This window comes from Perca fluviatilis, chromosome 8 (genome assembly GCF_010015445.1).
Source record: "Perca fluviatilis chromosome 8, GENO_Pfluv_1.0, whole genome shotgun sequence".
Taxonomy (NCBI): Eukaryota; Metazoa; Chordata; class Actinopteri; order Perciformes; family Percidae; genus Perca; species Perca fluviatilis.
In genome coordinates, this window is record NC_053119.1 from 9,483,724 (window position 1) to 9,506,303 (window position 22,580).

Sequence of the window (22,580 nt, forward strand, 5' to 3'; positions counted from 1 at the left end):
ATACTGCAATCTGCAAACACAGCAGCAAGATTTATGAGCTGTTGTGTTGGAATAAAACCACCTTGAAGGCTGTGAGTCGTCTGTATTAATGCACTGACCGTTTGCACGTACTGTGCTGATCTCTGTAGACTAGAACAGATAGCATACCTCTAAATACAAATGTTGCCATGCTTACACCGTTCTCACTTAGGCTTATTTGCTTTTTTACTGCAATGTCCACACTTTTCTAAGCTATCTTTACTTATCTATTTAAAATATTTTTAAAGAGAACATTCAAAATTTTTATAAAGTTTGTATTTTTAAGTTTACCTATTTTCATTTATATATTTGATTACAATGTTCAATGTTAAACAGCTCTATTTACACATTGCATTACATTGCAGAATGACCCATCTCAGGCCCATTATCATTATAGCCTATTACAAAATTATAATTACTGAGGCATTCATATGTAGGCTACGTCACTTTAATGTTGCGGCTGATAAAAGTGGAGATAAGTTTTACTACTGCTGAATTTTACCAATGGATCAATACATCTTTATCCATAATAATACATCATCATTTATTTGTTGATTCTATTTTGATCTAAGTGTTATAGTACAGAATTATGAGGTATTGTAACACTTCAGAAATAATCACTGAGAAACAACATGATAGCAAACCTTTTAGATCTGAAAGTGAAATCAGTAAGTAAAGAATATTTAAACCGTTCAACCTCAGTTTTAATATGTGCACAAGTGTAGTGAGTGAATATTGTACACGTTAGCCACTGAGATACTAACAATGTTTATTTTATTTAACATGGGGTATTTTCTGATTTACAACTGGAATCTAGCCTATTAAAAACAAACAAAAAAAACTGAATTTGGATGTAACATTTTTAATCAAAAAAGGGCAGTTTGTCCTGTCAGCATTTCTTTGTAAAACATCTTTGTGGGAGTATAATTGAAATTCAGTTTTAGGCTATAGCCTGTCAAATTTGAAACACAAGGTTTCTCTCTTTCTAAACATAGTTTTTTCTAACGGAGTCACGATTAAAGTGACGTATAGGCTTTTTGATCCAGGTGGAAGTTGCCGCGAGACACAAATACAGACAGGAAGATACTGTCAAAGTAAAAGCTCTCACTTTTGTTTGTATTAAAGGTGCTGATTGCGAAGATCCAGGACTTAGCCAAAACATTTGAACATCGACAACTTCTCAGTCCCTCCACCCTTTCTGCTAAAGCCCAAAACGGTCTCCTAAGCCCCTCCCCCCACAAGGGAGAATGAATGCGTGTGCATGAGCAGTGATTGACACACAGTTAGACACCCCTCCTGGCCCTGATTGGTGCATCTGAACAGGGAGCCGGGGATTTTGTTGGGACTTTGTTTTTTTCTGTGGCTGTAGGCTATTCCTTGTTTTTTATTGCCTCAGACCAAACATGATATAAATCTTTCAAAGCCACCATGGTACAGCTGTTTTGTCTTTTTGTGACAAAAGCGTCTCATTTAACCTTACCTTTTGGGCTAACCTATATTGTGTTTGTTGTAAATTGACAGAAAGTCAGAAATATTCTGTTTTTAAGTTAGGAAAAATGTTCTCATGTTGTTTGTGGTAGGCTACTTTTGCTCCTAAAACAGAGATCTTCAACAGGGGGTCCGGGACCCTTATGGGGTCCTCACAGTTACTGCAGGGGGGCCCAAAGTTATTGTTCAATCATTTAAAAAAAGTTTCAAAGGTAATATGTCTGAAAATATATATAAACATGGGTTCAACATATTATTAGCAAAGATAAATTGGCCTATTGTTGATTTTTAACATTGATGGCAGGCTTATTGGCCTGTAGGTAAGGTAGCGGTAGCCACTAAGGTAGCCAGATACAGTTAAGCTTAAGGATTCACTGTGCTACATATTCATTTATTCATGTGGATCCGCCATTTTATCATCCTGTTTATGATGTATGTGTATGTTGTGTGTGATGTCTTTAAGCTACTGGGAACTGGAATTTCCCCTTGCGGATCAATAAAGTATGTATGTATGTATGTATGTATGTATGTATGTATGTATGTATGTATGTATCTATCTATCTATCTATCTATCTATCTATCTATCTATCTATCTATCTATCTATCTATCTATCTATCTATGTATGTTTAACATTAAAACCTGATGTATAAATATATGAATATGTCAATGATAATTATTGTAATACCTTAGTATTGTATGTACCATCAAATAGTATGTGTAAAGGCTTTAGGCCGCCCTACACATTATTGGAGGCCCAGTTTAACATGCAACTCAATTTGTGGTGGGGGGTCCATGCTCTGTCTCTCTTTCAGCTAAGGGGTCCTTGGCCTAAAAAACGTTGAGGACCCTGTCCTAAAACATTGAAATGTTCAAATGTAGCTATCCGTGGTCTAAAGCTGTGTTTGCTTTATTGCACATGTGTTTCTCTGCATTCACAAATCTAGAGGAGGAACATGTAAGATAATTTTTATTTGCCACAGTTCTTGAATTTGAGTTTTATTTTGAAGGTTTGGACCAGAAGTCGTATTGTCACCCGTCTGACTTGACTGCCTCCTCTGGTCATGATGATGGGGGCGTCTCCTCTTCTCCACTAACTCATCATCGGGGATTCCTCATAACAGACTCAGTTGTTTACAGCTTCAGATCAGACAGGTTCATACATAGACACACACACGAACACACACACACAGCCGTCATGTTCACCGGGACGCGGACGGAGAGCCGGGGGGACTCGGGGGTCCTGGATGCTGCAGCTCTGAGGCAGCAGAGGAGGCTGAAACAGGCGATCCAGTTCCTCCATAAAGACTCAGCAGATCTGCTGCCTCTGGATGGACTGAAGAAGCTCGGGACATCTAAACAGGGGGTGAGCCTCTTATGACAGGCCTTCATATTAAATATAATGCCACAGTAATTATGCTACTATAGGCCATACATATTAGCTTATATAATTATAGGCCTATCTTATATATTATTAGCCTATACATTTCCCCGTCATGGGCTGTATAAGGGCTCAACTTATAGGCTATCCCATAATATATTATAACCTACTATATGGTATACTCTTTTATTAGCCTACAAACTAGTATATTTCCATATTACAAATCCACTAAGTGATGGTAACTTAATCATATTATATTTATACTTATTTTTTAGTTTTAAAAAAGCCTATTTTATTTACTTTCTCTTTTTATCTGTATTCATTTATGTCCATCTGATCTTCTTATCTTATTTTATAAATACATTTTTTGGCTAATTCCTTAACCAAATTAAAGGCTTATCACAATATGCTAAACTAATGCAAATTATGAAGAAGATGGGGGAGCCACTGCTGTATTTTTATTGATTTCATTATTTTAAGTTATAGAATCGTAGCCTAAAGGCCCTGATATATCTAAGGATAAAATAAGCATGTATAAAAAGGAGACAGTATTGCCAATGTGCAGGAGGTTATTTATTTTAGCAAAATGCAGTCATTTGTATTTTTGCTGCTATAACCAATATTCCTTTAAAAATTGAAAATATGAAATTAAGTTAACCTCCCTTTTTGTTTGAGTCTAAATGCTCTAGAAATTAATATTCATATTTACATTGCGGACAGTGTCTTCCTATGTTGTTTAAAAGTAACATTTAACATCTTTTTAGTTTATCAGCATTACATGGCAGCATTATTTCAGATTATTGATTTGTTTTTAAGCCCCAGATCCACAGGGATGAGACAGGAACTTGATCACATTTTCTTACTGTATTTTCTTTATTAGCAACCACATCATATCCTCCAGAAGCGCCTGCTGGAGGCCAAGTTGTCCCGGGGACAGATGAACATGTGTGGGGTGCCACCAAACAACGCAGGGGTCCTTGTGAGCTGTAGTTTCACTTCACATGAAGATGAAGACGAAGAGCAGGACGATTTCATCTACGTGCCCTGCAAGGTGAGTGAGTAAATATATATTAGATTAATCTAGATGACTTTTAAAATAGATTTCAATGTAAAAAGTTAATTCAGAATTGTAATCAGCACTGTAGTTTATATCTTTTCGTATCTCCAATCAGGATCAGTTTAAAACACAAAGAACTGCTGTGAAGCTTTTTCACAAATGATGTTTTTTTATTATTTTCTGTTGCTGCACTTATTACAGTATTTAGGACAGGAGGTAAATGTGATGATTGACACCGGCTGCAAACTGAACCTGATGTCCTCTCTAACTGTGGAGAAATTAGGGTAAGATTTTATTAAATGTCCATTTGACGTACATTAGGTCACTACAAGCATTCAGAGAGGTCAGTGTAACGCTTATCAGTTCAATTTTCTAAGCACAAACGGACATTTGGAAAAACAGAAAAATGGGTTCAAATATCAAATTTTTCATTTTTTTCCGCCTTGACAAATTAAAAAATTTAATCTTTAACCTGTTTTTCCAATTTTCTGTTTTTAGTCCGAGGATCAGAAATTTAGAAAATTACAAAATTGCATCTGGGCTCCAATTATTCACTACTGCAATGATATTCTCTCCCTCGTTCCGCCTAGCTACGCCCCGCCCCCCACTCGAAACCATCAGTTGCACCTCTGACCCCAAAGTCTGTCAGTTTTTCATTGTGGTCCATATGCAGTTACTGACCTGCATATTACGCAAAGTAGAGTATACCATTGCAGTAGTGAATAATTGGAGCTCAGACTCAAAATTGTAATTTTCTCAATTTCTGATCCACGGACTAAAAACTGAAAATTGGAAAAACCATTTAAAGATCCAATTTTTTAATTTGTCATGGTGGAAAAAAATGAAAAATTTGATATTTGAACCCATTTTTCTGTTTTTCCAAATGTCCGTTTGTGCTTAGAAAATTGAACTGATAAGCGTTACACTGACCCAGAGAGTCCATTGTTTTTGTTTCTCTCAAAGTTTGAAAGCTCTGGTTGAGGAAAACAAAATGGAGACGGATGGGTTTCCATTTCAGAGGAAGCTTTGTATCGACGGACACATCAGAGAATTCCGCCTAACCATCGGGCATCGCAGAATAGTGTGCTCCTTTGTCATCGTAGGTAAGGAAGAAGTATATAATTAAAGATTACATTGATTTTTTTTGACTGTAGCCAGTGATTTTAAGGCACTTTTATAATATTATTGTCCTCCAATTATGTTTAATTATTTGCAGAAAGTGACAGGCCGCTGATGTCCCTGGGCAACAAGACATTAAAGTCACTCAAGGTAAACCATCTTCTTCCCCAATGGCTACCGTTCAGACTCAGTCAATCATCCAATCACAGGAGGAACACTTAAAGATCATCAGCAACATATTGACGTAAATAATCAAGATACACAGCTAAAGCCTGGTTCACACGGGACGATTTTAAAATTGTCGGCCGATTTTCCAATCCTGAGAGACCCCACACACAGTGATAAAAAATATGGATATATGGAGGGGATTTGTTTTTTTCTCATACAGAAAAAAACACAGATTAATAAACGTTCATATATTTGTTTCCATGTACTCTGGTGGACTGCAGTTGTGGATGTAGTTATGCCCATCGACTTTATTTATTTTACACAGGCTGCGTGCTCGTTTGTCCCCGGGGGATACCACACGCGAGGAGAAATCGGCCCAAATAAATCCAACATGTTGGATATCCCCGATTTGAGATCGGAGCGGTCCCGACTTCCTTCCGAGCAGACGAGAGCAGTCTTAACACACCACACACGGCAGGAATATCTGATCAGATTATTTTACGATAATCGGAGCATCCTTAAGATTGTCGGGAGGGGTGAATCGGGGCTAAAATCGGCCTAATTATCCTGCCGTCTGTACCAGGCTTAAGGGACAACAAGTCCTCCAAACCATAAAACCATATAGGTAGTTTATTCCTACCCTCTAAAATGACCTACAGGAGCGTTTCATAAGTTGGCGCCGCTAGCGGTGGCAGGATACGACCCACAGGATCGTTTTCTGCCCTCGTACAGCATCTAAACCAGAGACCTAACAGGCCCTGGTCCAAACACGTCGTTGATGTTGTGAAACAGTTGCAGTTTGGTTAGCTTTAGGCACAAAAATGAACTAAGTTTAGAAAAAGATTGTGGTTTGGGTTCAAATCAGTACTTTTGTTATGTTACTTCACTGGTTACACACGTGACACAGAACGAGAAGTAGTTCAGTGTGTTTACGTTTATTTTCAATTGGATAGAAACCCCGGTCTCCTGGGTGAAAGTGTTTGCCACCCCAACCTACCTCCTTAGACGGAGTTTTGGTGCTCTCATACTTGGTCACCTTACTTCCTGCTTAGCTCCCATTGGCCAGTAGAAGGCGCCGCATCTATAAACGTAAATATGGGTTGTATTTGCCGCTCGTACAAACGACTTATGGTGTCGTTTTTCAGGGGAGGAAGTCTTCTAAGAGATCAAAGACTAACTAATAGACAAATGACTCTGCTATTCTTACATCCTCTCCACTAGTAGGGCAAAATAAGTGCAAATAAATGTGATCTCTATCTGCATGTAAATCTATGTGTTGGTATATCATCTTGTTTTGTAGTGTGTAATTGACACTGAAAAGCAGATGTTGGTGTTTGGGACGACCGTGAGGGAGCAACTTCAGTTTGCCAAAAAAGCCATTCAATGAAAGGTACGATTTTATGACCTTCAACTGAGAGTTTGATGAGTGTGCACGTCTTCTTTTAGGTAGACCCTGAATAATACTTCATATACCCTCAGTTCCACACAATTAACAAGTGAAATGAAATGCATTTTGTTGCACAAAACACTTTTCATGGTGCCAAATCTGCTTATCGCACAACATTTTTGTGATGGTTATGTATATAGATAGACAGATAGATAGATAGATAAATAGATAGATAGATAGATAGACAGATAGATAGATAGATAGATAGATAGATAGATAGATAGATAGATAGATAGATAGATAGATACCAAACTGGGAAATGACTGTGTTATTTCAGACTGTCACTGCATGTTGTGAACATACAGAAATGCTACAAAACCAGTGCAAAAGTTTATCCCACTAAATGCACTCCACAAAAATATTACTTAAAATAGCATAACAGAGTTCTTCATATTTGGAAATGTTACAACAAAATATATTTATTTGAACATGTATTCAAATAAACATTTATTGGACATCATTGGACCATGGACACTACATGAAGTTAAGGAAACCAAATATTCTACAAATTGATCTCACCAAATCCTTTCTGGTTCTTCTTCTCTCCTTCTTCTTTCTTTTGCACAACAGTTCTTCTGATTTCAGAGACCTGTGATAACAACAACACACACACACACACACACACACACACACACACACACACACACACACACACACACACACACACACACACACACACACACACACACACACACACACACACAAAACACCAAAAGCAATACAATTATTTACTCTTACAACTAGACGCCTCATTGGGCAACATCAGATTTCTTACAATTACATCAATTCACACTTTCTCTCTGCCTGTTTGCTGCATTCATCCACAGACTTCCCTTACACAGCAGTTCCTCATGTAGCAATACGTAGCATTCTTGTAGCCCATAATAATGTTTTAGCTGTCACTACAGTAGTAAGTATTGTGCAGCTAGAAAATAAATGATTAACAGAACTTGCAGTATTTTAAGATTCTGATAGAATTGTGATTTATAGCTATTGTATCTTATAAATAAGTATCGTTCTGCCAGACATACAGTAGTATTCTACGTTAATAGCTGGAAATCTAGGAGAACAAAAGGTTGGAGGATTTTATTGTGAAGTGTAGCTGAAAAACTTAGCACAATCTATTGCATACAACTGTTTATCTACCGTATTTTATAATGTTGTAAATGTATTTTCTAGTCCAAAAACATGTATTTGCATTGAGGTCACTGCCTTTTAATGTTTACAAAATGATAGTGGCACTTGTGATGTTTGATCAGGATGTGACTGTAGCAAAGTGCAGCACTGAATATCTAATAAAATCCCCAAATGATTTGAAAGTTTCTCTATGTTTTTTTTGCATCATTTTTTTTTCCCACAGGAAATCTAGCACTTTTGGAAAATCTTGCATAGACCTATTTTTTTTTTTATCTGAGAAACATTTATAAACAGGGCCAGCCTAGTCTGACATCATTAAAGCTGTTAATCAGAAAGAAAAATCCTGACACACCAACAGGAATCATTTTTCACCCCTGCCTGTTCAGGAAGAGACAGAGAGCAGCTTTAATTGCTCAACTGACCTATGACGGCACCATAGCAACCGTAACATGACAGCAGTGTTTGGTAGCGGCCGGTGAACAGCCTCTCCAGCGGCCGCGAAGAAGACTGACTCTGGGTCTTGAACATTTCTCCATGGCAACCAACATCAACAGTGAGGCGAGGTTGTCGTCTGCAGCTGACTGTGAACTACATAAAAACTGCAGGTAATGTACACACTCAGTTTTTCTGTGTATTAACTTTCACAGCAAAGAAAAAGAAAGCATGTATTTAGCTGCTTCCTTTACGGAACATACACATGATAATTGTGTTTCCTGTTATGATAAGAGAAAAGTGGTTTAGTTCTCGAACTAGAACTTTTTCAGCAACATTCTGTGAAAATGTGTAAAAGTACAACATTTTAACAGCAAAATGTACTTAAAGTATTGAATTAAAAGGCTACTTGTTGGGCAGAATGGTCTGTTTCAGAGAGTTATATTATTATAATATATATCATATTATTGGAGTATTATTCTGATACAGCATATTAATGTTACAGCTGGTGGAGGTGAAGCACATTTGAACTACTTTATGGGTTTAATATAGCACATTACCACATTTTATAAATCCATCATATCTTGTTTATAACGTCTTAATCTGTAAAGTAGTAACTCCATTTGTCATATAAATGTAGTAAAAGATACAATATTCTCTCTATGTAGTGGAATAGAAATATAAGGTAGCGTAAAATTAAAATACTCAATTTGATTTTGAAGCAGTTTTATGGTTTAATGTCCTTAACATAGCCATTGTGTTAAAAATGAAGGGTAACCCCAGAGTAAAAAAGAAACTATAAATGCAGAGAGTTAACAAAACTTTGTTTGGGTTAGTGGTAGCTCAGTCAGTAGGGACTTGGCTTGGGAACCAGAAGGTTGCCGGTTCAAGACCCTGTACGGACCAAATACGGACTGTGGACTGGTAGATGGAGAGGTGCCAGTTCACCTCCTGGGCACTGCTGAGTTGCTCCCAAGCAAGGCACCGAACCCTGCTTGGGGCGCCCTTAATGGGCAACCCCCTGACTCTGACATCCCTCCATTAGTGCATGTTTAAGGTCCTGTATGTGCAGGTGTGTGTATTTCGGGCCTGTGTACAATATATATCAACAGAGTGTAATAAAAAATGTATTCTCCCCCTGGGGATCAATAAAGTATCTCTTCTTCTTTTTCTTTTTTAGATTCCTTGTTTTAAGCAACTCATTGTTTTATTGTATCCCTGTCTCTCTCTCTTTTTGCATTTTACCTGTTACACTCAACTATCTAATTAAGCACTGAAAAGACAGTACAGCGATGACATCCAGGCAGACGACGGCCTCTGAGGCTGCACTGGTTCCTCTGTTTCTGGGCAAACAGCGATGCAATGTCACATTTGTCGTGGACAGCTCAGAGAAGATGAGAGCTGCCCTGGGGTCAGTGAAACGCCTGCTGATCCAGACCCTGCTGACAAAGGCCTCGCTCAGGGACTCTCTCTTCAACATCATGACGTTCTCAGGCAAGGTGAGGGGGGACTGACAGCTCATTACAACGTCACACAAAAAAGGTCTTAGAAGAGGACAAGGAAAGCTGCAATGTGCATACCTCAAAATTGTACTTAGGTAGGCCTACACTACTTGAGTATAATGTGGATCAACGGAAGCACATTTCCAGGATAATTGCCTGACATCCTGCGCGTCCTTTGTTTTCGCTCTCTGTGTGTTGTTCTCAAAACCCTTCGCTTCGGGAAACAATAAACTTCAAGCTAGCAAGCTACACGCTAAAAATGGCAAGTTTTGAAGATAATTTGGATTGTGCAACAAGGCAGGCCTGCATGGTTCTTTCGGGAAATGATTGTAAAGATTTCCAAAGAATATGTTATGTGCATTTACCATCTAACTGGGACGTTTTGAGGGTGATTGGCAAGGATTTGCTATGGACGGAGTACACAGCGCGATACAATTGTAAGAGCACATCACCTTTAACCATGTATCCAGCTAATTCAGATAGCTCTGCATTGTTCAAACAGTTAACTACATTAATATTTTACGTGGTGTTTTCTTTTATCAGGGGTGCAAATGAGCAGTTGTTATTGGTTTAAAGAAATGCAAACAACCCAGAGCGTTTTTTCTTCTCCTATCCCAGAATGTATGTGTGGTGTAACTGGCAATGCAAGACTGGTACTTGAGTAAATGTACTTATTGTGTACCACTACAAAGTTCAGATGTTAGGATATGATTCTCTGGACCGATTGAATTAATTATTTAGTCGACAGTAAAAATAATATAATTTAAAAAAATAAATTAAGGCAAGGCAATGCAATTTTATTTATAGAACATTTCAGCAGCAGTGCAATTCAAAGTGCTTTACATAAAACAATGAAAACACAGTTAGAAATTAAAAATATTTCAAACAGAATTAAAAAAAATTAACTTTAAATTTAAAAGAGCTGAGAGTATGGTGCCGACCTACAGTTTTCCGGGAGTTTGTTCCAGATATGTGGAGCATAGAAACTATACTATACTAAAAAATTAAGGCCTAATGTCTTATTTAATTGAGAGAATAATGGATTTAAAGAATTTTAATTTTAACTTTACATTTATTTATTTTTTCATCTGTGTGTGGCCTGTTCAACTCTTTCTATTTTGTAGTTAACCTGCTGGTCCCAGCACATGCTTCCCTGCGCCCCTGACACAGTGTACATGGCTCTGTCCTGGATCCACTCCATCAGCTGCGGCCCCGGCAGGGACCTCCTGGCCGCCCTGAGCATGTCCCTCGCTGACCCCGCCTGTCACGTCATCCACCTGCTCTGCACGGGCCTCCCCGGCCAGCCGGAGGCAGTGCTGGCAGCCCTGCCGGCTCTGGCGGCTGGGAGGCCTGTGAACGTCTTCTACCTGCAGTACTCAGGTGCTCAGCTGGACAGAAACACCAGAGACTACCTGCAGTGTTTGACCCAGGCCACAAGAGGGAGCTGTTATGTGATTCCAGTTGGTTTGAATGGAGTGCTGGAGGAGGTATGGCTGAACTCAATGGGTACAGTACAGGGTAAAAAAAGTTGGTTATGGCTACTTTATTGAACCCCAAGACAGGATGTTTTCTCTTTTTGTCTTGTCCCTCACAGAAAGGTATAAAGCACAAAGTCAAATCCAGATTTGTGCCCTTGGAGCAAACAAAGAGAATCTTTAGTTAAGTGCCACAAAAATCCACATGCTTTCAACATTTGCAACATTTAAATATTTACCCCAAATAGGTTCAAGCGCTGTGAGAATCTACACTAGTTTATAGACAAATTTCCAAATGAGCTGAAAACAACTCTCTTATTATTTTTTTTAATCAGTTACAAATTCAAATTCAATTTCAATTTTATTCTAGTATCAAATCATAACAAGAGTTATCTGAAGACACTTTACAGATAGAGTAGGTCTAGACCACACTATAATTTACAAAGAACCAACAATTCCAGTAATTCCCCTAAGAGCAAGCATTTTGTGTGACAGTGGCGAGGAAAAACTCCCTGCTGATCTTTGGTTTGCCTCCTAGCCAACCGGAGGGTTTGGATATACACTGACTAATTCACTATTTTTAGGAAATGTATATATCAAGAAAATAAACTTAAAGAAATGTGTGTGTACTTGGCCAGGTGCCACATGTCATTAAAGGGAGCGATATATTTTGTGCAAAAAAAGGCCAAATATAGGATTTATACTAACAGTTTAGTTAACAGTTTAAATAAAAGCAATATCTTACATAAGATAAGATAGATCTTTATTAATCCCGAAAGGAAATTCTTGTGCCAGAGATTAACATGAACATAAGAATAAAAACAACAGAGCAATACATAATACATAAAGTGTATAAGGAGTAATGCTAACACCAGTGCCTAATAGAATAACAATATAAAACCAAAAAAATAAAGATACATTTAAGTAAAATAAGTAAACTAAAATAGATATTATATTGCACGTGATATTTAAAAGTAAAATTGCACATGATATATGCCTTGTATATGTTATTGTTGAAATATTTACGGGAAAGGGTTACATCGTAAATTAGTCGCACGGACATTGCTGTGACTGTATGTGTGTGTGTGTGTGTGTGTGTGTGTGTGTGTGTGTGTGTGTGTTTCCATGCATGTTGTCAGGCAGTTCCTCTGTACGTTGTGGAGAAGGAATCATCAGCAACGACAATCTCTCCAGTGAAGTGTTGCTGTCCATCCACTTCCGCCTGGATCTCACACAACAGCACATCATCGCCTCTGCTCAGGTTGGTTTCCATGGTTACACATAGTTTTTTAAACAATGCGGTATAAACAACAGTACCGAAATTGACGTATTTAGGATGTGACAGAAACATGCAGTAGGCAGGCCATGACGTTATAGATACCGTACTGTAAGGTGCTGTGGATTAAATGACAGATACCTGCATTGTGTTTGTGTTTCTTGGCTTCCTGTGGTCACCCTGGTGCAGTCTGGGTAATCCATCCATCCTGTCTGCTCAAACCCTGGGTGGTCCAGAGTTCTTCCCAGGATGCCGAGTGCTGGCCAGGAGGGAGGTGGATGGCCTCTACTACCTGGGAACTGTAATACAGCAAGTACAGGTTAAAAGAGACTGCATGATTACATATGGGATCATGTAAATGAAGGTATTTGGACAGCAGTGGATTTTAAATGAAACCAGGGCCGGAGCCAGACATTGTAAACATTCAGGGCTTAGCCCAAACATAGGGGGGAGGGGGGAGGGTTTTGGGGGCATGCTCCATTTACAGCAGCTATGTGCATTATTTTTCAAGCCATTTGATAATAGAATGCCTACAAATCTGTACATCATTTGGGAAAAACATGATAGTTGCAAAGGAAAAGAATCATCCTGTTGAGCCTACATCCCATCTTGTATCTAATTGTTCTCCAACTGTCTTCATCGTTCTGAAACCAGAACACAACAAATGTTGAGGATGACTTATTTTCACTTCTGCCACCTAAAAAGATGCAAAAATTGTCTGATGTCACTATTTTTTAATTTAAATTATTTTTATTTTATTTGGCGTAAACAGCATTATTAATATTGAAACCTACTTTTAGTAGAGTTCACAGAATAAATTGGCTATAGTTCCCCAGTAATAGAACTTTTGCTTGTTTGATTCCAGCCCATAGACTGTATAATATTAATGGACAGAGCATGTGTGATGTCACCCATTGGTTTGTGGAGATCTGCTATGAGTCGTCGAGTTTGGGGCGCAGCCATCCTGGTTGTGGATGTGACGATTTTAGACGAGAGGGAGGAGTGAGGGAGGAGCCCTTACACTCTACGTTACGTTACACACTTTCACTGGCAATCACATCATAGCCACGCCCTAAAACACCCCCTGCTTTATCGCCGATTTTAAAATCAACAAGACCATAATTAAAAAAATGAACATCATTCTATATTGCAGAAGACTTAAAGGTCCCATGACATGGTGCTCTTTGGATGCTTTTATATGACCTTATGACCTCATAAGGAGAAGATTCCAGATCGGCCCATCTGAGCTTTCATTTTCTCAAAGGCAGAGCAGGATACCCAGGGCTCGGTTTACACCTATCACCATTTCTAGCCATGGGGGGACCATAGGCAGGCTGGGGGGACTCATATTAATGTTAAAAAACCTCATAAAGTGAAATTTTCATGCCATGGGACCTTTAAAACTAGTGATTGAGACCATAAACTCTTTATGAAGATGTTTACTGAGGTAATCAATCAAGTGAGAAGTGGATCACTTTCTCATAGACTTCTACAGAAACCGACCTCCTTTTGCAACCGCACGTGTCGCCCCCTGCTGGAATTCAGATAGAATGCAGGTTTAAGGCACTTCGTCATTTTCAGCACTTCGCCGTCTATGTTCCAGTCAGAGAGACTGAGGGGAAATGACATAAAAGTTAGTTATTTTTAAAACCTAAAAGACTTAGGGATTTTGAGAAAACATTCAGGGCTGGAGCCCCAGAAGCCACGCCCTCGCTCGGCCCCTGAACGAAACAATGACTATGAGGCAGTGGTGGACTGGTACATTTACTCAAGTGCTGTACTTGAGTCTTTGTGTGTATGTTGACATGTTCTTCCCATGTGTCGAAACTCAGGGCCGCGGAGGAGTTTGGGTTGTCGAGTTTGACCATCCAGGAGGCGCTAGTTTGGGGGTCGTCTCCTCCCACAGGCAGCTGGTTTGCTCCCTCGACATGGTGAACCACAACAGAGCTCACACATGCTGTCTGGTACCTGGTGATGCTGTCCTGTCGCCATGGGAATCAGATTTGAGAAGATACGGGCCGGGGAGAGTGATGGCCACCACTGAACACAGAGATGGCTTTGGAGGTACGGAGTTAAATAATGTTTGTGTTTATATTTTTACAGCCATATTCAGTGGTGTGGAAGTTCAGAATACGTTGGCCTCTGATGTCAAATTCCAGTGACAAAGTTGTTATTTAATGAACAAATGTGTCCCTCTCACAATTTACTGCTAAGAAATAATATTATAATATATATATTACTAGCCTAGAAATCTAGACGCACCCTAGTGGCAGCAAATTTATTTTGCAGCCAGGGTCAGTCTAGGCACTCTCCATTGACTTGCGAGATGGAAAAACCAAATTTTGGTCAGGCCAATCACATCGTGTATAGAGTCGGTGGGCGGGCTTATGGCTGCTGCTGCTGGGAACAGTGGTCTTCAGGAAGACTTGGAGTTAAGCTTTTCTTTGAGAAAAGAACAAAGAACGGCACTGAAATCATTCTTAAAAAAGGAAGATGTGTTCAGAGTTTTGCCGACCGGATACGGCAAAAGTTTAATATACCAACTAGCTTCACTACCTTCTTCATTGCTCTGCCTGGTTGTAGCGCTATGTAGCGTGCAGAGGGAATTTAAAAGACAACCGTTTATCCCGCCCCTTGGATTGAGCCCTGCCAATGGTGAGCTCCCAGACCCAACATCTTGATGTGGGTCTGGCTTGTCAGGCTAGAATATTACATGATATACTTAAAAAAAAAATTATATCTACATTCAACACATTCTCAATCCCATCGCGTAAAATACGGATGCTTGGTCAGGTGCCTTTGCCGTTGTTATTGACGCTAAAAGTCTCCTTTGGCGTCATATCTAAACGCACTTTATCTAAACATGCTTGGTTGGGGACTATTGGCGTCACTTTTGATGCAATTAGGTTAAGGAAAAGGTCGTGGGTGGGCTTACGTTTCCATGACATGCAGGACAAAAACGAAAAGGGTGGGTGTAAAAAAAAAAAAAAAGGGCGGGGGGGGAAAAAAAAAAAAAAAAAAGAGGGGGGAAAAAAAAAAAAAAAAAAAAAAAAAAAGAAAAAAAAAAAAAAAAGGAAAGGGAAAAAAAAAAAAATTAATGAAAAGAAGAACGGGACGGTTGGGTTTAGTAAAAGAAGAACGGGACAGTTGGGTTAATGAAAAGAAGAACGGGACGGTTGGGTTAATGAAAAGAAGAACGGGACGGTTGGGTTAATGAAAAGAAGAACGGGACGGTTGGGTTTAATAAAAGAAGAACAGGACGGTTGGGTTTAATAAAAGAAGAACAGGACGGTTGGGTTAATGAAAAGAAGAACGGGACGGTTGGGTTTAGGAAAAGAAGAACAGGACGGTTGGGTTAATGAAAAGAAGAACAGGACGGTTGGGTTTAGTAAAAGAAGAACAGGACGGTTGGGTTAATGAAAAGAAGAACGGGACGGTTGGGTTAATGAAAAGAAGAACGGGACGGTTGGGTTTAGGAAACGTGACACGCGGGCCACCCCGGTCTCCTGGGTGAAAGTCCTGTGTTGTTTGACCCATCCACCCCCCCAACCATCCTCCCTATGCGGATTTTCGGGCTGTCATACTACTCGCTACCGTAGTTGCTCTTCGTGCTACGTCATCTTCAAACGCAGTGCAGCTGCTGCTCTCCCCGGTGTGTTCTACACACACGCTGAAGGGCGCTTTTTGCGTCGTTTGACAGCTGGCAGCCACTGCCCAAACGTCCATATTATACGAGTTCAGAGTGAGAACGGGTTGCTAGATTTTAATGTACTTATTGAACTTTTAATCTGTTTACTTTTTGTCTTGCTTTTATGTTTCTCACCTTACTTTAATTGCATTTCCTGTTGGTTTCACATTTCCCTTAATATTTAACTTCAGATTAAATAACATTTGAATTGTTATCTGACACACTTTTTAATATACAGTATATCTACATTTCAATGTACTTATTGAAGTTTAAATAATTTTATTAGTAGATAGTAGTTACTTTTATATTTCTCATCTTACTTTAATTACAAATACTGTTAGCTATACATTTTCCTCATCACTTTTAATATTAAACTCAATTTTAATTGTTCTACTTATAAGAAGACAATATGTTTATTTTTATTTGATTACTATTCACACAAAAAGCATGAATTAGCATCGAATGATGTCTATCCTTCTCAGTAATTCACTCATTTGACTTTGCAGTTGATGTTAAGAGCCTCCGGGTGCTGATGTGGAATGGTTGTGTGTCTCTGGTTCCCGGCAGCCTGGTTTTACCCATTTCAGCTCCTCAACATGCCAGAATAGTCAGGGAGCTCCAAATCCCGACATCAGCCTCCAGTCGTTGTTGCAGCTGGCTTTGTGCTCGCAGCTCCTCCTGCCCTCCCCAGCTGTTCTGCACCGACGGCTGTCAGTCTTCATCTTGCTGCTGTTCATACTCAAACCCTCGGCCATGCTTATTTCCACTCAGCTGTAGGTCCAGCTTTGGAGGAACCGATGGATTTGAAAGGGCGGAGCAAGATAAACAGCCAGACCTAAAAAATACAGATGTGAGCAGGAGTTACCCCGAGGTGCCCTCACCCTCCTCCTCTTCATCTCTTTCTGAGGATGAGAGCAGAGTGAAGCTGAGGAGCAAACGGCAGCGTCCTCCCTGGAGGTACTGGAGACAAACTGGATCAGAGCCACAACACAGACAGCCAGGTGGGAAACACAGACAGTGTCTATCTAAACTGATTCCTACAAAAAAATAATACATGCAAACTAGAGCTGCAAAGATTAATCAATTAATCGATTAGTTGTCAACTCTTAAATTAATCGCCAACTATTTTGATAATCGATTAGTCGGTTTGAGTAATTTTTTAAGACAAAAGTAAAAATTCTTTGATTCCAGCTTCTTAAATGTGAATATATTCTGGTTTCTTTTCTCCTCTGTGACAGTAAACTGAATATGTTTGAGTTGTGGACAAAACAAGACATTTGAGGACGTCATCTTGGGCTTTTGGGAAACACTGATCCACATTTTTCACCATTTTCTGACATTTTAGAGACCAAACAGCTAATCGATGAATCGAGAAAACAATCAACAGATTAATCGACTATGAAACATAATCGTTAGTTGCAGCCCTAATGCAAACACACTTAAAGCTGTGGCAATGCACAGTAATAAAATGCAATCAAATTCAATTTGAATGGAGATGTTGCTCTGTTATATTAGCTGTGGTTGAAGGATTAAGATGGTTTAAACCTGTGTTGTGTTCACTTAAAGCCCATTGCTGTGTCCTCAGAAGCTACGGTTTAAACTGCACCTGTGGTTTAGTCTGAACCTGGTTGCTGTGTAGAAATTGCCTTAACTCCTGTCGAGGAGGTTCAACTCAAACTTGCTGCTGGTTATATAGTTCACATTACATTCACTTCTAAAATTTCAAATATTTTACCATGCATGTCCTTTTGAAGGCAACATTAAGTCAAACCTATATTATTGTGTAATTGCAAATTGAGGTGCCACCTCAATTAATTTATGATGCAATAAACCAGTTGTTTCTCAAATGGAGGAACTTTGTAGTATTGCAGAGGGCATGTAATATTTTTTAATGCATACTTCCCAATACAGTCAAACCATAATGAATGAATTTAGTGATGGATTCTAAACATTTGAAATGTAGGCTAGCATTTGTGTTTTTCAGTTAGGAGGTTGTTTTATTAGCTTAAACAGCAACAGTGTTGTACCTCTTTATATAGGCTTTTTTTTCTACCAAAAAATATTTTGTGCTGTTCAAAGGGTATACTTGGCTGAAAAATATTTCAAAGGGGGTACATTATTCAGAAAAAGTTTGAGAACCATATAAACAGGGTTATTGATTATTTAGTCTATAGCCACAACGTACCGCAGGATGTCCCTCTTTTCAGCCTGTTGTCCGTCACCTTGCGCTTTCTTTGTGTTGGCGTTCTAACCTCCGGTGGATTTATGAGGACTATGGTTAACCGCTCCTCAGATCTCTGCAGGGTAAATCCAGACAGCTAGCTAGACTATCTATCCAATCTGAGTTTTCTGTTGCTTGACTAAAACAACTTTTGAACGTCCACATGTTCCACCAAAACAAGTTCCTTCCCGAGGCTATTTTGTGGCACTGTGGCTCCGTCTGGCGCTTAGCACCGCCCAAGATTGTGAATGGTTAAAAAATAAATGCCAATAAACCAGAGCACGTTTTTCTCCCATACCAGAAAGCTGTGTGGACTAGCCAGACTCTCCTCCGCAGTGCTGCGGAGGTCTGGCAATGCGAGCCTATTAATTATCTGACAGACACAACAGTCCACAAAGTCATACTAATACTGTATATTTAACAAGTTATTGATACTGTAATAGATACTACGATATGATGTAGGTTTTATTGTAGATTTAGAACAATATTAATAAGCTTTTCAGATCTGGTCATGTTGATACATTTCTCTTTTGACCTGCAGGGACTTTAGTGCCGAGGAGGACAACACAACCTGTGAGGTCCAGCCTCTCTGACCCACAGATCAGTGCCTCGCCCAATCACAGCTCTCTGTTTCAGTCACTTCCTGGTGCTAAAGGAAGAAGAGCGAACATCAGGGATGTTTTTGGAACAACCAAGTTCAGACCTCGACCACCAGCGGCACTGCGGCCTTTCTCTTGCAACAACGCTACTTCTGTTTACACATAACAGATAAAATAAAGTTAAACAACAAATTGATTCAAAAAAATAATTTATTTTTATACACTGTACATAGTAAAGAGCATGATGTTCTAGGAAACACGGTCCACATAATAAAATACAATAAAATATGGCTTCTCAATGTGCAGCAAATTAAACATTTTGACAGCATAACAATGTAAACATCTGTGTAAAAACAGGCAATAAACACACACAAAGAGCATTAGCATTGGTCAGTTTTGGTATTTATGTTAAGAGCGAGTGGCTCGGTCAGGCGAGGGGTCAGAGATTGAAGGTGAGGTTGATGCTCTCTCCAGCTTTGACGCTGACCAGTTGAGTCTGCTGCTCCAACTCCGGCATGCTGGCAGTGATAGCGTACGTCCCCGGTGAAACCTCGATCACGAAATCTTCACTCGCTGCTGACACACGACCCTGAAGAGAGAGAGAGAGAGAGAGGCTTGAATTTTAAAAAATTATTATTATTTTTTTTACTTTTTGTTCCAAGCAGCAACCAACAAAGTTTGGGGAGTGAAAGCAGTGGGTTCAACTCAAAAAGTCACTCTCAAAATACAAACCGAATCATTTTTATTTTTTTTCCAAGAAAAATGTTGTGGACGTTGCTTATTTTACTGCTATGAATGTGTGTTGTAAGAATCACAGTTCTATTTAAGGACATTTTACTAAAAACAAGTTTTTGGATGCATTATTGATAGGGGTTTGCCTATCACAGTCAACTGATTCAAAGATGCATCCTAGAATGCGCTAGAAAAGTGCTGCTAGTAGCATTCCCACTAAAAAAAATCAACACTTACTAGCTTTTTGCAGCTTTCAGCGGATTACACGAGCTGAGGGTTTTCAAACCCCTGGTGCAAACAATGGCAGAGGTGAAGTAAACAATTTGAATATTAAGCAACCTAAATAACAAGATATTTTTCTCAGGACTTGGAGGTCGAAAATAATATGGAGAAAATCAGATATCACGATATTGTTGTCCTAATATCTCGATGTCGATATTACGGCGATATTATAGGGTTGACAATTGGTGCCTATAAAAAATATCTTCACAATGAGATTTAAGATAAATGATCTTCAGTAATGTGGATATAATGACTAAGTGGGTAAAAGTAAAAATAATAGAAGAGCTAGCGAACAGTCTGATAACAGAAAATGACATCACTTTACTGTAATGCAGCCTTTAAAACCAGGAAAAGACAACACTTAAGCCATTTACGATATTACGATTTCCAAAATCTAAGACGATATCTAGTCTCATATCACAATATCGATATAATTTCAATATATTCCCAGCCCTACTAAAAAGCCAGTGAATATTGAAATTGCATTACAAGTTAAATAAGATGTCTCCGTCACCTGCGAGCTGTTTGCTAACACATTAGCCATAGTGACATGATACACTGACAAGGCTCTGTTCCTCTGCGATGTTTTTTTTAGGATCTTTTCTGCTTAATTGGTTGTGTGGAGCCCTTACATGCTTCCTGGCCGAGTGTGCAGGTGTTGTCATCCCAACAGCTGGCCGTGAGTGGAACCTGGACACGTGGCTTCTCTCAGTGTCAGTGGGCTCAGTGCAACAGCCAGACTCATAAAACCTCTGCAGCACAGAGAATATTCTCATTTTAGTCTTCAGGTCCAAGCTGAAAGCAAAACAGGCGCAGGCGAATGACCACTGACCTTACACTGATGAGTCGTCTGTGCCATGAGCTCTGTGATGGTTGAAAAGACATCATCAGGCTCCGTGTGTGTTCTCTGCAAAATGTCAAAAGCAAGAGAATTGAGACACAGCGAGTCAAGTCACGACCCAAATTGAATTCACGATGGGGTCAATATACAGAAAACATGCCGGCATCTTGACAGGTATTTGTGAGTCTTCATCTGCAGTAGTGGGGCTCTGGGATGCTCCAGTGCTTGTCCAGTCTACACTCCGCCTGGAGGCCCGCTCCAGCACCTCCAGGCCCAGACTGGCAGAGCGCCGCAGAGAAGACTCCAGCCACGCTTGGCTTGCCATGAACAGGTCGAGTTAAACTCAGGTGCCCTTTACCTGGTGGAGTGGAGAAACAAGCAAACAGACCTCAGCCACCTTCCTTTTCTTTTAGCTCACAGTACACGCATTGAGACTTTAGTTTAATTCCAAATATACTTGTCTTTTCTACTATTATAATATAGAACTAAAGCGTTACTTGATTGACAGACAGTTAACAGTATAATTCACTTTTTTTTTAAAAGCAAACATGCCAAAACTTCAGCTTCTAAAATGTGAATATTTGCTTTTTTGTTAGTCTTTCATGATGTCAAACTGAATATCTTTTGGATAAAACAAGCCTTTGGAAGGCATAACCTCAGATGGACATTTTTCACCATTATGTACATTTTAAAACCACAATCGTTTAATTGAGGAATGGGCAGATTGCAGTGGGAACCGTAATAGGGAACTGATAACAATATTTGCAACCCTTATTTGATATCAGGACAATGAAATTATAAAAAGGCTACACCATAACTGAAATATTAATGAACACTGTCTAAGTGCTGGTTTAATTCTTTAAAAACTTTATTCCTAAAGAATTTATTCTAGAGAGAGCTTCTCCAATCACGGTGGCTTGGCAGCTCTATCGAAATTATAACCATTAAACACGAACAATTATACATTTTGTACATTTCTCAAGTGAACGCAGGTGGGAAACTGCGCATGCGTAAAGATTATCGCCCCACTGGGCCATACTAGAAAGCGGAAAGTTGATGCTGGTATCAGTAGGCTACTTACTTTCTCTTTTAAACAGTCAACAGTTGGCTTCGCTGGCTCCACTAACACCATTACATAGATATATCTATGAACTAACACACCGAAACGTCAAGCAATTCGACGTTCCATTGGATACGTCACAACTTGAAGTGTTCTACGCGCTGTGTCAACAGATCTCGGGTGAAGAGATTATTTACGTGTTTACCTGTTCAACGCACCGAGAGCCGGGCGGGTCAGCAAGTAAACACACGCATAAATACAAGCCTGCACAGGAACAGTGCTTCTTCGTTCAGTTCGCGGCACGTAGTGTTCACATTTCTCCTGATTTAGCTTGCGAAGTTAAGCTCTCACACAACCTCGACCGTGCTGCTGTTTTCAAGTGACAGGACAGGAAATCCTGCATGTTAGACCCCGCCCCCTTTCGTTTGGGACGCAATTTTCATTTCCAATGCCTTTCAGCCACTTTGTTTTTTTAAAAGTATACTACGTCACTGGTGTTCATGCTAAACACTCCAATCTGTGGGCCATGAAATAAGAAAATCATGCCCATGTACTAAATATAGATTGTTTATTTTTATCCAGTGAGTCTTGTGAAATCCTGGATAGCTTTGCATCTTCAGTATTCTAAAAATAATGTTCCCTGTTCAGTTGCCACTGTT

At 39.4% G+C, this 22,580-nt stretch overlaps 3 protein-coding genes across 6 annotated transcripts; 2 read left to right on the forward strand and 1 right to left on the reverse strand.

Moving 5' to 3' along the window:
- The first annotated feature begins 2,538 nt into the window (after positions 1-2,538).
- Positions 2,539-7,998, forward strand: LOC120564326 (nuclear receptor-interacting protein 3-like). The gene is made up of 7 exons (XM_039809177.1): positions 2,539-2,870; positions 3,766-3,936; positions 4,144-4,226; positions 4,906-5,045; positions 5,159-5,211; positions 6,530-6,619; positions 7,247-7,998. Exons 1-6 carry the CDS (start codon positions 2,703-2,705, stop codon positions 6,614-6,616), a joined length of 702 nt encoding a protein of 233 aa, XP_039665111.1. The 5' UTR covers positions 2,539-2,702; the 3' UTR covers positions 6,617-6,619; positions 7,247-7,998.
- Positions 7,999-8,187: 189 nt separating this feature from the next.
- On the forward strand, positions 8,188-19,263 carry c8h11orf16 (chromosome 8 C11orf16 homolog). Of its 3 annotated transcripts, XM_039809316.1 has the most exons (8): positions 8,188-8,418; positions 9,517-9,744; positions 10,872-11,234; positions 12,362-12,483; positions 12,688-12,817; positions 14,331-14,562; positions 16,693-17,187; positions 18,949-19,263. In XM_039809316.1, the coding sequence occupies exons 2-8, from the start codon at positions 9,538-9,540 to the stop codon at positions 19,170-19,172; spliced, it is 1,773 nt and encodes a 590-aa protein (XP_039665250.1). In that variant the 5' UTR covers positions 8,188-8,418; positions 9,517-9,537; the 3' UTR covers positions 19,173-19,263. The 3 variants fall into 3 exon arrangements, with proteins under 3 accessions (XP_039665250.1, XP_039665252.1, XP_039665251.1); XM_039809318.1 differs by lacking the exon at positions 18,949-19,263 and having other exon boundaries at positions 16,754-16,934; XM_039809317.1 differs by lacking the exons at positions 8,188-8,418; positions 9,517-9,744 and adding an exon at positions 9,783-9,842.
- akip1 (A kinase (PRKA) interacting protein 1) lies at positions 19,199-22,380 on the reverse strand. 2 transcript variants are annotated; one of them, XM_039809319.1, is made up of 5 exons: positions 21,943-22,380; positions 21,022-21,219; positions 20,853-20,927; positions 20,653-20,772; positions 19,199-19,595 (listed from the first exon to the last, which is right to left on the reverse strand). In XM_039809319.1, the coding sequence occupies exons 2-5, from the start codon at positions 21,184-21,186 to the stop codon at positions 19,446-19,448; spliced, it is 510 nt and encodes a 169-aa protein (XP_039665253.1). In that variant the 5' UTR covers positions 21,187-21,219; positions 21,943-22,380; the 3' UTR covers positions 19,199-19,445. The 2 variants fall into 2 exon arrangements, with proteins under 2 accessions (XP_039665253.1, XP_039665254.1); XM_039809320.1 differs by having other exon boundaries at positions 22,127-22,379.
- Between the last annotated feature and the right edge of the window lie 200 nt (positions 22,381-22,580).